This window comes from Ovis canadensis, chromosome 6, assembly GCF_042477335.2.
Source record: "Ovis canadensis isolate MfBH-ARS-UI-01 breed Bighorn chromosome 6, ARS-UI_OviCan_v2, whole genome shotgun sequence".
Taxonomy (NCBI): Eukaryota; Metazoa; Chordata; class Mammalia; order Artiodactyla; family Bovidae; genus Ovis; species Ovis canadensis.
The window spans coordinates 101,740,636-101,754,283 of record NC_091250.1 but is presented as its reverse complement, the minus strand read 5'-3'; the positions used below and the strand labels follow the sequence as shown (position 1 = coordinate 101,754,283).

General features: G+C 37.5%; 1 protein-coding gene across 4 annotated transcripts in view; it reads left to right on the top strand.

Annotated features, from left to right (window-relative positions):
- The window catches only part of LOC138442593 (UDP-glucuronosyltransferase 2A1), a 52,388-nt gene extending 39,169 nt beyond the window's left edge, over positions 1-13,219 (top strand). For all 4 annotated transcript variants that reach the window (XM_069594271.1, XM_069594269.1, XM_069594267.1 and 1 more), the window contains 3 exons: positions 4,467-4,554; positions 4,972-5,191; positions 11,746-13,219. In XM_069594271.1, the coding sequence (XP_069450372.1) occupies positions 4,467-4,554; positions 4,972-5,191; positions 11,746-12,025 (588 nt within the window). In that variant the 3' untranslated portion in view covers positions 12,026-13,219. The remainder of the gene's footprint in view (positions 1-4,466; positions 4,555-4,971; positions 5,192-11,745) is intronic.
- Positions 13,220-13,648: the final 429 nt, after the last annotated feature.

Below are 13,648 nucleotides of genomic sequence, written 5' to 3'. Positions count from 1 at the left end.
CCAGCCTGTGCTTTATCCAGCCCGGCATTTCTCATGATGTACTCTGCATATAAGTTAAATAAGCAGGGTGACAATACAGCCTTGACGTATTCCTTTCCCTGTTTGGAACCAGTCTGTTGTTCCATGTCCAGTTCTAACTGTTGCTTCCTGACCTTCATAACGGTTTCTCAAGAGGCAGGTCAGGTGGTCTGGTATTCCCATCTCTTGAAGAATTTTCCATATTTGTGGTGATCCACACAGTCAAAGGCTTTGGTATAGTCAATAAAGCAGAAGTAAATGTATTTCTGGAACACTCTTGCTTTTTTGATGATCCAATGGATGTTGACAATTTAATCTCTGGTTCCTCTGCCTGTTCTAAATCCAGTGTGAAAACCTGGAAGTTTGTGGTTCATGTACTGTTGAAGCCTGGCTTGGAGAATTTTGAGCATTACTTTACTAGCGTATGAGATGAGCGCAATTTTGAGGTTTGAGCATTCTTTGGCATTGGAATGAAAACTGACCTTTTCCAGTCCTGTGGCCACTGCTGAGTTTTCCAAATTTGCTGGCCTATTGAGTGCAACACTTTCACAGCATCATCTTTTAGGATTTGAAATATATCAACTGTAATTCCATCACCTCCACAAGCTTTGTTCATAATGATGCTTCCTAAGGCCCACTTGACTTCACATTTCCAGGTGTCTGGCTCTAGGTGAGTGATCACACCATTGTGATTGTCTGGGTCATGAAGATCTTTTTTGTATAGTTTTTCTGTGTATTCTTGCCACATCTTCTTAATACCCTATATGCCTTGCACCATGCTAAATGCTTTACATCTGCTTTTTAAAATGTCTTTTTTTTTTTCTTTTTATTGTGGTGAGACTCTTGAGAGTCCCTTGGACTGCAAGGAGATCCAACCAGTCCATCCTAAAGGAGATCAGTCCTGGGTGTTCATTGGGAGGACTGATGCTGAAGCTGAAACTCCAATACTTTGGCCGCCTCATGCAACAGTTAGAACTGTACGTGGAACATCAGACTGGTTCCAAAAAGGGAAAGGAGTACATCAAGGCTGTATATTGTCACCCTGCTTATTTAACTTATATGCAGTGTACGTCTTGAGAAATGCTCGGCTGGATAAAGCACAGGTCTTCATTGGAAAAGCCCCTGATGCTGGGAGGGATTGGGGGCAAGAGGAGAAGGGGACAACAGAGAATGAGATGGCTGGATGGCATCACCGACTCGATGGACATGAGTTTGAGTGAACTCCGGGAGTTGGTGATGGACAGGGAGGCCTGGTGTGCTGTGATTCATGGGGTCGCAAAGAGTTGGACACGACTGAGCGACTGAACTGAACTGAACTGAACCGAACTGAAACATACAATTTTAACCATATTTAGCTACAGTTCAGTGGCACTAAGTAGATTCACATTGTTATGCAACTGTTGCCATCATCCATCTCCTGAGTTTTTCACTTTCTTAAACTGAAACTCTGTCCCCATTGAACACTAACTCCTCATTCTCCTTCCCAACCTCCTCTAATAATATTATACTTTTTGAAGTTTTACCACTTGCACTGTCTTTTCCCTAAAGTTTTCAGATATGTCAGCTTCAAGGTCCAGAAAAAGAGAGGTTACACATAGAGTAGAGAGAATAACATTTCGAGGCTATAGTAGGACTCAGAGTGTGACTGGTTTAGAAATAGAAGCCTAATCTTTCTAAATTGAATTTTCTACATTTAAGACATTTAAAAATCCTAATGTTGTTCTCAGTGTATATTTTCTGCTTTATGACATTTAATCAACTTTGATTTTGTTTATTTTAGATATTTACTCTTTATATACTCTCACTCATAAAGCATCATCTCTTTATATTTTTATGTTAAAGTACATGAAACTCTATAATTGTAAGTGCACTAATTAGCCCTGTTAAAACTCTATATTTTTTAGTTTAGACTGTTCGGATAATGAAGTTGCCACCAATTAGCATTTAATCTGAACTTTTTAATAAAGAGTTCCCAAAAGAAAAAAAAAATTATGTAACAAGTGGTTAACATCCTAGCAAGATACTTCATTAAATATTGGAATATAAACAAATCCTCTATCTCATCTCTCCTTAGGAACAAACAAGAGAAAAAGTGAGAAAAGGAAAGAGAGAGAAAGAGGAAGAAAGATAGAGAGGGAAAGAAAGAGAAAAGAGGAAAGAAAAAGAGAGAAGGGGTGGAAAGAAGGATGGAAGGCGGGGGAAGGAAGACAATAAGTCATCATCCAAAAAGCAGACTTCTTGTGATAGCTGAAAGGAACATATCAATACAAAACAGGTAGTTTTCAAACACTGAGATGAAATAAAACTAATTGCCTTTAACTATTTGCCTTTACCTTTTTTAAAAGGGCGTGTACTAGTAGTCTATTAAGAGGTTTTAGAAGTGAGACTGCAGGTGAAGAAATAGAAAATAAACAGGACTAGTTTAGGAAGAACATGAGGGTAAAACAAACATGATTACTATGTAAATTTACTTGTCATGAGGCCCTCCTACCTGGCAATTAGTTTTACTTTATCTCAGTGCTATCAAACTACCTCTTTTATTTTGATATGTTCCTCTCAACTATCACAGAAAGTATGTGGACTCTAAAGTATGTGAGGAAAACTGTGTGGGGAAACTGAAGTCGCTCAGTTGTGTCCTACTCTTTGCAACCCCGTGGACTGTAGCCTACCAGGCTCCTCCATCCATGGGACTCTCCAGGCAAGAATACTGGCAAGGGTTGCCATTTCCTTCTCCAGGGGATCTTCCCAAACCCGGGTCTTCCGCATTGCAGGCAGACGCTTTACCCTCTGAGCCCCCATGGAAGTCCAAATATGTGGGGAAGTTGCCCATAAATGCTTCTTACCAGGTGGTGCTAGTTGTAAAGAACCCACGTGCCAATGTAGAGACAGACACGGGTTCTATCCCTGGGCCAGGAAGATCTCCTGGAGGCGGACACAGCAACACACTCCAATATTCTTGCCTGGGGAATCCCATAGACAGAGGAGCTTGTCAGGCTACAGTCCATAGAGTCACACAGAGTCAGACATGACTGAAGCGACTTAGCTTACAGCTATGCACAGAAGAATGGGCAGGTTTTTGTACAACCTGCCATCCACTGAGGGAAGAGCCGGATGCTCAGAACATGGAATTTGGAGAAGGACTTGAGCACCCCTCACCCCTTCAACCTGGGATGGTAGGTCACTCAATAAGTCAATGTCTCAGTGCTGATGGCACTAGTGATGCCCATCCATGCCCACTTTCCTGCCTGGGATGTCCTTGGAGCCTTAGCCTGGGAAACAAGAGTCAGCCTTTTAGGCTACCTGAAAAAAATCACCTATATCCTGTCTCTGGGGGCAGCCCAGGTGGTGCTAGTGGTAAAGAACCCAGCTGCCAATGCAGGAGTCATAAGATAGGCAAGTTTACTTCCTGGGTCAAGGAGATCCCCTGGAGGAGGTTGTGGCAACTCACTCCAGTATTCTTGCTTGGAGAATCCCATGGACAGAGGAGCCTGTCAGGCTATGGTCCACAAGGTCACAAAAAGCTGGACAAGACTGAAGTGGCTTAGTGCACATGCATGCATCCTGTCTTTAGAAAAGAGCTGCTGGTTTCCACCATCAGATTCTTCTCCACTGGATCTTCAGCCTCTCTCTCAGGCACAGACAGCTACAACTTTGCTTAGAATAAAATCTCTCTTGATCAACTACCATGCAACCTTTATCATAATCAAAAATAACTAAAGCAGATGATGAAAGTGAAGAATATTTGCACTTGTCCCAATTTGAGAACTGAGGTACAGAGTTGATTCCAAGAAAGCAGAGAATATCGGAAGCTATGCAATACTACTGTCACGCCCTAGAGCTAATCAGGTAGGAAATCAAGCTGTGCTTTTCTCTCATTTGACGATTCCTATCAAAATACAAAGAAATATGGAAGAGCATTATGCTCATGACCCTCTCTATTCAATTATATTTTTATGCACAAGAAAGTAATATGCATTCATGTCAGCAATAAAATATTTGAAAACAAAATAACGGTTATAGATTTAAATATGATATATCTTGAATATAAAAAAAATTCTTAGAACATGATCTAGTTCTCTTAAATTAAAAAAAAACTTGCAAATTATAATTTTAATTTACCCTTTCAGAATATCAAGTGGTATTTGCTGATTTCAGATTTTGGTATAGACTTTTTCTTGGAAAATTTTCTTCATATTTGTTGTTTATGATTTTTAAGTTAAAGTTAACTGCTGTAAAAGATACACATGAACATGTTCATTGTTTGAACCTTTTATAAACTTCTGTTTACTTCATATAACACCTCAGCACAGGCTTTCAAATAGCAAAAGAAAGAAATAAAAAAACTGGTACGGACTATGTGATTTCTAAATAGCTCTATAGCCTTAAAATGCCTTAATTTTGTTTGTTTGTTTGTTTTTACTTCACAATTAAAGTACTGTCTTCCACAGGTTTTATGGAGATACAAAGGAAAGAAACCTGCCACGTTAGGAGCCAATACTCGGCTCTATGATTGGATACCACAGAATGATCTTCTTGGTAAGACCAAGGAAATTCAATAAACAAGTTAAATATTTAAACTTCCACATTTTACTTGCACTTTTGAAGCAAATATAATTAAAGAATTGGTCATTAATTTTATAGATTGATACTTCCTCTGATTCTCAAAAGGGGATCTTCATTTAAGACTCTCATCATTCTTTAAATTTCAATCTCAGTTCAGCTATTACCTTTTCAATAAGTCTTTCCAGACAATGTAAAGGGGATTAATTTTGCCTTTTTCAGGGATCATGGTATTTTTGAGGTAGAAATTACCCATGTTCTCAGCTTTCATAGAAAATATTGCCTTCTTCATTGAGTTATCCAAGAGTTTTTACCCCATGTCTTTCTGCAATTCTGTTAATCTTTCATGTATCCCAAAATCCTCACCCGCATCTCGTCTAATCTCCAATCTAGGTCATCCCAAAGCAAAAGCGTTTATCACTCATGGTGGAACCAATGGGATCTATGAAGCTATCTATCATGGGGTGCCTATGGTGGGAGTCCCAATGTTTGCTGATCAGCCTGACAACATTGCTCACATGAAGGCCAAAGGAGCGGCTGTGGAAGTGAATATAAACACAATGACAAGTGCAGATTTGCTCAATGCCTTGAGAACAGTCATTAACGAGCCTTCGTAAGTACTACGATTTTATTTGTGTGTGTGTGTGTGTGTGTGTGTGTGTGTGTGTGTGTGTGTGTGTGTGTGTTTGGCTGTGCGGGGTCTTCATTGCCTCTCACAAACTCAGTAGTTGTGGTCTGCAGGTTTAGTTGCCCCACAGTACTACCACTGTTAAAGGCTTATCTTTAATTATTTTACCTGTGATACTCAAAAATGTCCAAGGTTTCATTCATTTTAAACTAGTGTATTTTCAAATATAAATAACAACTGAAACATATCACATGGAACCATTTTATTATTTCCTCTCCCAAACTGCTGAAGCTTTTGGCTGAAATTGTAAAACAAAACCAAGATTACAAATATTCTATTAGTGCTTTAAAAAAAATAATGCCGATTACATAAATTCTCAGATCTTTTCTTGGACAATCTGCTTATGGACTTCCTAGTGGGTATTTTCTCTCAGTATAGGGTTATTTGCAATCTTGATCTGGAGTAATTTGGAAACTAGAAGTCACACAAGGCCAAAATCCATTCTTGGAAAAATGAGGCAGTTCATTTACAATTGACTTACTCTATCTTTTTTAATGTTTGTGTTTTACCATATTCTGTAAAGAATGTATTTCTTACACTCCCCTCCTCGTAACCCTTAACATGCTATGTGACCAGCAAAGTTCATGTCACAGCAAGAATTAACATTTTTTTTAACATACCTGTGGCTTTAGGTTAATATAGCATGTGACATGCATCCTATACTTACCTTTTTCTTCAACTGGAAGGAGATTTTTAATACTCAGATAATGAACAGAAGATTACTATATAGATTATTAAAAATTGCTCCTAAAAACTAATCAGAAAAAATAAAAATCTAATAGAAAAGTAAGGAAAAGTTTGAACAAGAAATTTGCAGAAAAGGAAATATGAATTGGTTATATGCATTTGTTCATTAAAATCTCATCCATAAATAGATAAAGTCAAACTAAAACCAGGAGATAACATTTTATATTTACCAGATTGGAAAAAATAAACAAATTAAGAAATCTGGCAAAGCTTTTGACCAGAATATGGAACAACTGAAATCCTCAAGAACTTTTCTTAAAAGTATAAATTGATGTAACCATCTTGGAAGAAGGCAATGGCACCCCACTCCAGTACTCCTGCCTGGAAAATTCCATGGACGGAGGAGCCTGGTAGGCTGCAAGTCCATGGGGTCGTTAAGAGTTGAATATGACTGAGCGACTTCACTTTCATTTTTCACTTTCATGCATTGGAGAAGGAAATGGCAGCCCACTCCAGTATTCTTGCCTGGAGAATCCTAGCGATGGGGGAGCCTGGTGGGCTCCCATCTATGGGGTCGCACAGAGTCAGACACGACTGAAGTAACTTAGCAGCAGTAGTAGCAGCAGTAGTAACTCAGATGGTAAAGCATCTGCCTGCAATGCAGGAGACCTGGGTTTGATCCCTGGATCAGGAAAATGCCTTGGAGAAGGAAATGGCAACTCACTCCAGTATTCTTGGCTTGGAGAATCCCATGGGCAGAGGATCTGGTGGGCTACAGTCCATGGGGTCGCAGAGTCGGACACGACTGAGCAATTAACACACACAGTGACATCAAAGTCATGAACAATGTGAAATTTCACTTCTAGAGAAACTCTTGCCTTTGCTTTGTGATCTCAAGTGTAACATGTGTATAAGAGCAACATGGTGTATAATAGAAAAAGAAACTAAAATACCTCACTATGAATAGGCTTGCTGTGTAAATCACGATGTATATATCTAATGCAATACTAAACAGTAGTAAAAAATAAACCATGAATAAACCATCAATACAGAAAAATTTCACATACAATACTGAGCAAGAAAAGCAACTTCTTAAAAATACATATAAGATGATATTTCTTATTTAAAGTTCAAAAGCATGCAAACTAAATGCAAACAGGGTAAAACTACAAAGCAGTGGTAATAATAAACATCCATGGAAAAGAGAGAGAAATGTGTTTGGAAAGGAATTTTCAGGGTAAGATTTTATTTATTTATTTATTTTAAAATTTAAATTTATTTATTTTAATTGGAGGTTAATTACTTTACAATATTGTATTGGTTTTGCCATACATCAACATGAATCTGCCACGGGTATACACGTGTTCCCCATCTTGAATCCCCCTCCCACCTCCATCCCCATACCATCCCTCTGGGTCATCCCAGTGCACCAGCCCCAAGCATCCTGTATCCTTCATTGAACCTGGACTGGCGATTTGTTTCTTATATGATATTATACATGTTTCAGTGCCATTCTCCCAAATCATCCCACCCTCGCCCTCTCCCACAGAGTCCAAAAGGCTGTTCTATACATCTGTGTCTCTTTTGCTGTCTCGCATACAGGGTTATCATTGCCATCTTTCTAAATCCCATATATATGTGTTAGTATGCTGTATTGGTGTTTTTCTTTCTGGCTTACTTCACTCTGTATAGTCAGCTCCAGTTTCATCCACCTCATTAGAACTGATTCAAATGTATTCTTTTTAATGGCTGGGTAACACTCCATTGTGTATATGTACCACAGCTTTCTTATCCATTCATCTGGTGATGGACATCTAGGTTGCTTCCATGTCCTGGCTATCATAAACAGTGCTGCGACAAACATTGGGGTAAACGTGTCTCTTTCAATTCTGATTTCCTAGGTATGTATGCCCAGCAGTGGGATTGCTGGGTCATAAGGCAGTTTTATTTCCAGTTTTTTAAGGACCCTCCACATTGTTCTCCATAGTGGCTGTACTAGTTTGCATTCCCACCAACAGTGTAAGAGGGTTCCTTTTTCTCCACACCCTCTCCAGCATTTATTGCTTGTAGACTTTTGGATCACAAACATTCTGACTGGCGTGAAATGGTATCTCATTATGGTTTTGATTTGCATTTCTCTGATAATGAGTGACGTTGAGCATCTTTTCATGTGTTTGTTAGCCATCTGTATGTCTTCTTTGGAGAAATGTCTATTTAGTTCTTTGGCCCATTTTTTGATTGGGTCGTTTATTTTTCTTGAGTTGAGCTGCAGGAGTTGCTTGTATATTTTTGAGATTAGTTGTTTGTCAGTTGCTTCATTTGCTATTATTTTCTCCCATTCTGAAGGCTGTCTTTTCACCTTGCTTATAGTTTCCTTTGTTGTGCAGAAGCTTTTAAGCTTAATTAGGTCCTATTTATTTATTTTTGCTTTTATTTCCACTATTCTGTGAGGTGGGTCATAGAGGATCCTGCTGTGACGTATGTCGGAGAGGGTTTTGCCTATGTTCTCCTCTAGGAGTTTTATAGTTTCTGGTCTTACGCTTAGATCTTTAATCCATTTTGAGTTTATTTTTGTGTATGGTGTTAGAAAGTGTTATAGTTTCATTCTTTTACCAGTGGTTGCTCAGTTTTCCCAGCACCACTTGTTAAAGAGATTGTCTTTTCTCCATTGTATATTCTTGCCTCCTTTGTCAAAGATAAGGTGTCCATAGGCGCATGGATTTATCTCTGGGCTTTCTATTTTGTTCCATTGATCTATATTTCTGTCTTTGTGCCAGTACCATACTGTCTTGATGACTGTGGCTTTGTCGTAGAGCCTAAAGTCAGGCAGGTTGATTCTTCCAGTTCCATTCTTCTTTCTCAAGATTGCTTTGGCTATTTGAGGTCTTTTGTATTTCCATACAAATTGTGAAATTATTTGTTCTAGCTCTGTGAAAAATACCTCTGGTAGCTTGATAGGGATTGCATTGAATCTATAGATTGCTTTGGGTAGTATACTCATTTTCACTATATTGATTCTTCCAATCTATGAACATGGTATATTTCTCCATCTATTAGTGTCCTCTTTGATTTCTTTCACCAGTGTTTTATAGCTTTCTATATATAGGTCTTTAGTTTCTTTAGGTAGATATATTCCTAAGTATTTTATTCTTTTCATTGCCATGGTGAATGGAATTGTTTCTTTAATTTCTCTTTCTGTTTTCTCATTATTAGTGTATAAGAATGCAAGGGATTTCTGTGTGTTGATTTTATATCCTGCAACTTTACCATATTCATTGATTAGCTCTAGTAATTTTCTGGTGGAATCTTTAGGGTTTTCTATGTAGAAGATCATGTCATCTGCAAACAGTGAGAGTTTTACTTCTTCTTTTCCAATTTGGATTCCTTTTATTTCTTTTTCTGCTCTGATTGCTGTGGCCAAAACTTCCAGAACTATGTTGAATGGTAGTGGTAAGAGTGGGCACCCTCGTCTTGTTCCTGACTTTAGGGGAAATGCCTTCAATTTTTCACCACTGAGGATAATGGTGTGGGTTTGTCAAATATAGCTTTTATTATGTTGAGGTATGTTCCTTCTATTCCTACTTTCTGGAGAGTTTTTATCATAAATGGATGTTGAATTTTGTCAAAGGCTTTCTCTGCATCTATTGAGATAGTCATATGGCTTTTATTTTTCAATTTGTTAATGTGGTGTATTACACTGATTAATTTGCGGATACTGAAGAATCCTTGCATTCCTGGGATAAAGCCCACTTGGTCATGGTGTATTATCTTTTAAATGTGTTGTTGGATTCTGATTGCTAGAATTTTGTTAAGGATTTTTGCATCTATGTTCGTCAGTGATATTGGCCTGTAGTTTTCTTTTTTGTGACATCTTTGTCAGGTTTTGGTATTAGGGTGATGGTGGTCTCATAGAATGAGTTTGGAAGTATACCTTCCTCTGCAATTTTCTGGAAGAGTTTGAGTAGGATTGGTGTTAGCTCTTCTCGAAATTTTTGGTAGAATTCAGCTGTGAAGCTGTCTAGACCTGGGCTTTTGTTTGCTGGAAGATTTCAGGTTACAGTTTCAATTTCCATACTTGTGATGGGTCTGTTAAGATTTTCTATTTCCTCCTGGTTCAATTTTGGAAAGTTGTACTTTTCTAAGAATTTGACCATTTCTCCCACGTTGTCCATTTTATTGGCATATAATTGCTGATAGTAGTCTCTTATGATCCTTTGTATTTCTGTGTTGTCTGTTGTGATCTCTCCATTTTCATTTCTAATTTTATTGATTTTATTCTTCTCCCTTTGTTTCTTGATGAGTCTGGCTAATGGTTTGTCAGTTTATTTATCCTTTCAAAGAACCAGCTTTTGGCTTTGTTGATTTTTGCTATGGTCTCTTTTGTTTCTTTTGCATTTATTTCTGCCCCACTTTTTAAGATTTCTCTCCTTCTATTAACTCTGGGGTTCTTCATTTCTTCCTTTTCTATTGCTTTAAGTGTAGACTTAGGTTATTTATTTGACTTTTTTCTTGTTTCTTGAGGTATGCCTGTATTGCTATGAACTTTCCCCTTAGCACTGCTTTTACAGTGTCCCACAGGTTTTAGGTTGTTGTATTTTCATTTTCATTCATTTATATGCATATTTTGATTTCTTTTTTTATTTCTTCTGTGATTTGTTGGTTATTCAGCAGCGTGCTGTTCAGCCTCCATATGTTGGAATCTTTAATAGTTTTTCTCCTGTAATTGACATCTATTCTTACTGCATTGTGGTCAGAAAAGATGCTTGGAATGATTTCAGTTTTTTTGAATTTATCAAGTTTAGATTTATGGCCCAGGATATGATCTATCCTGGAGAAGTTTCTGTGTGCACTTGAGAAAAAGGTGAAATTCATTGTTTTGGGGTGAAATGCCCACCAAACCAGCTCTCCAACAGATGCTAAAGGATATTCTGTAGACAGGAAACACAAAAAGGGTGTATAAACTCGAACCCAAAATAATAAAGTAAATGGCAACAGGATCATACTTATCAATAATTACCTTAAATGTAAATGGATTGAATGCCCCAATCAAAAGACAAAGACTGGCTGAATGGATACAAAAACAAGACTCCTATATGTGTTGTTTGCAAGAGACCCACCTCAAAACAGGGGACACATACAGACCGAAAGTGAAGGGCTGGAAAAAGATATTCCTCACAAATAGAGACCAAAAGAAAGCAGGAGTAGCAATACTCATATCAGATAAAATAGACTTTAAAACAAAGGCTGTGAAAAGAGACAAAGAAGGACACTACATAATGATCAAAGGATCAATCCAAGAAGAAGATATAACAATTATAAATATATATGCACCCGACATAGGAGCACTGCAATATGTAAGACAACTGCTAACAAGTATGAAAGGGGAAATTAACAATAACACAATAGTGGGAGACTTTAATAGCCCACTCACACCTATGGATAGATCAACTAAACAGAAAATTAACAAGGAAACACAAACTTTAAATGATACAATAGACCAGTTAGACCTAATTGATATCTATAGGATAAGACCTTTAATTAATTATTCTTTCTACCTTATGTATACATGTATACAGTTAAGTACAGGAACAATTTAATTTTTAAAAAATATTGAAAATTGTACGTGTAAAGTTCTTTTAGCTCTGAAGGGAGGAGTCCTCCTAACAGACTGTAATGTATAAATTAGAGTCATGACTGTGGAGATAAAGCTTTAGGAGAAAAGCTAGGAAATATTACTATACTTACCTTATATGAAATCAAAATTCTATAATTTCTATGCTTTTGCCTACCAGTTATAAAGAGAATGCTATGAGGTTAAAAATGATTCACCATGATCAGCCTGTAAAGCCCCTGGACCGAGCAGTCTTCTGGATTGAATTTGTCATGCGCCACAAAGGAGCCAAGCACCTGAGGCCAGCCGCCCACAACCTCACCTGGTACCAGTACCATTCTCTGGATGTGATCTGTTTCCTGCTAGCCTGTGTGGCAACAGCTGTATTCTTGGTCACAAAATGTTGTCTGTTTTCTTGTCGAAAATTTGGTAAAACAGGAAAGAAGAAAAAAAGAGAATAGATCTTTCTAAGTTTGCCAAAGGCTTGCATGGGCAATTCTGTTTATTCTAGCCACAATGACCTTAAACATATCTTTATCCTATTTCCAAAATTCCATTCCTCTCTACCTTAACATAGATATAAATTCTAGAATTCAACAATAGCATTAACCATGGTCATGTTCCATTCTTTCTTTATCTTTTCCCAGCTGGCTTTACTCTCTTCCTCAAACATTCCTAAGAAAGGTACACAAATAATTTTATGTTTATCTATTCATAGTATCAGGCTTCCGTGGTGGCTCAGAAGGTAAAAAATCTTCCTGCAGTGTGGGAGACCTGGTTTGATCCCTGGACTGGTTTGATCCCTGGACTGGGAAGATCCCCTGGAGAAGGGAATGGCAACCCACTCCAGTATTCTTGCCTGGAGAATTCCTCGGACAGAGGAGCCTGGTGGGCCAGATACAGACCATGGGGTTGCATAGAGCTGGACATGACTGAGTGACTAACGCTTCACTTTCATTCATAATATCAATTTTTTCTTTATTTTTAACTTTAAGTTATATGCTGATTGACAATATATTGAATCCTGAGGAAAATATAATGTACTTACACAAATGTAAGTCAGAGCTGATAGATGCAGAGAACACAGAGTAAAATTCACAATATTAGCTAGAACATACAAATTAGAAAACCATGATAGGAGACTAGTCTATTACAAGAAGACTAATGATTTTATTTGTCATAAAAGACTTTCTGCTTGCCAAGTGTTACTGAAGTCAGAGCATGAATTGATAATAACTGTGATGGCATATCACACCAGGGACAGTGAAAATCTACAGATTTTCATTAAACACATAGATAACCATACTTATATTCCTGACTTTAGTCAGAAAATATTCTTGTGTACCGTTTTGTGCAAGAGACTGAACACTGCCTTCAAGCAAGAGATCTATTGAATTATTGGTTATTTTTTCTCAGGGGCAGAGAATGTCAACAGTATGTTAAGGAAGAACAGATAATTTTTAGAAAAAATAGCAAGAAATATAGAAAACATTTTAATGATTTTATGAAAATTGTAATTTATAGTACAATGGATAATCTTGAAGTTAAGATCTGATTCATTATATTTAAAAATTGTTAATGCTCATAATCTATAGCCACTATAATCAAAAGTGTCATTTTATGTCAAAAAATAAATACTCGACTGATACAATTATTATACTAGTTTTCAGTCTCTATTTTCAATAAATTTAAATGCATCAATTAGTTGTTCAAGGATATGAGATGTTTACAAACCTATTCAACCAAGGATTGTTGCTGCCGTTTTAAATATAAATTTATTTATTTTAATTGGAGTTAATTACTTTACAATATTGTATTGGTTTTGCCATACATCAACATGAATCTGCCACAGGTATACACATGTTCCCCATCCTGAATCCCCCTCCCACCTCCCTCCCCGTACCATCCCTCTGGGTCATCCCAGTGCACCAGCCCCAAGCATCCAGTATTATGCATCAAACCTGGACTGGCGATTCATTTCATATATGATATTATACATGTTTCAATGCCATTCTCCCAAATCATCCCACCCTCTCCCTCTCCCACAGAGTCCAAAAGACTGTTCTTGTTAAGTCATGTCTGAC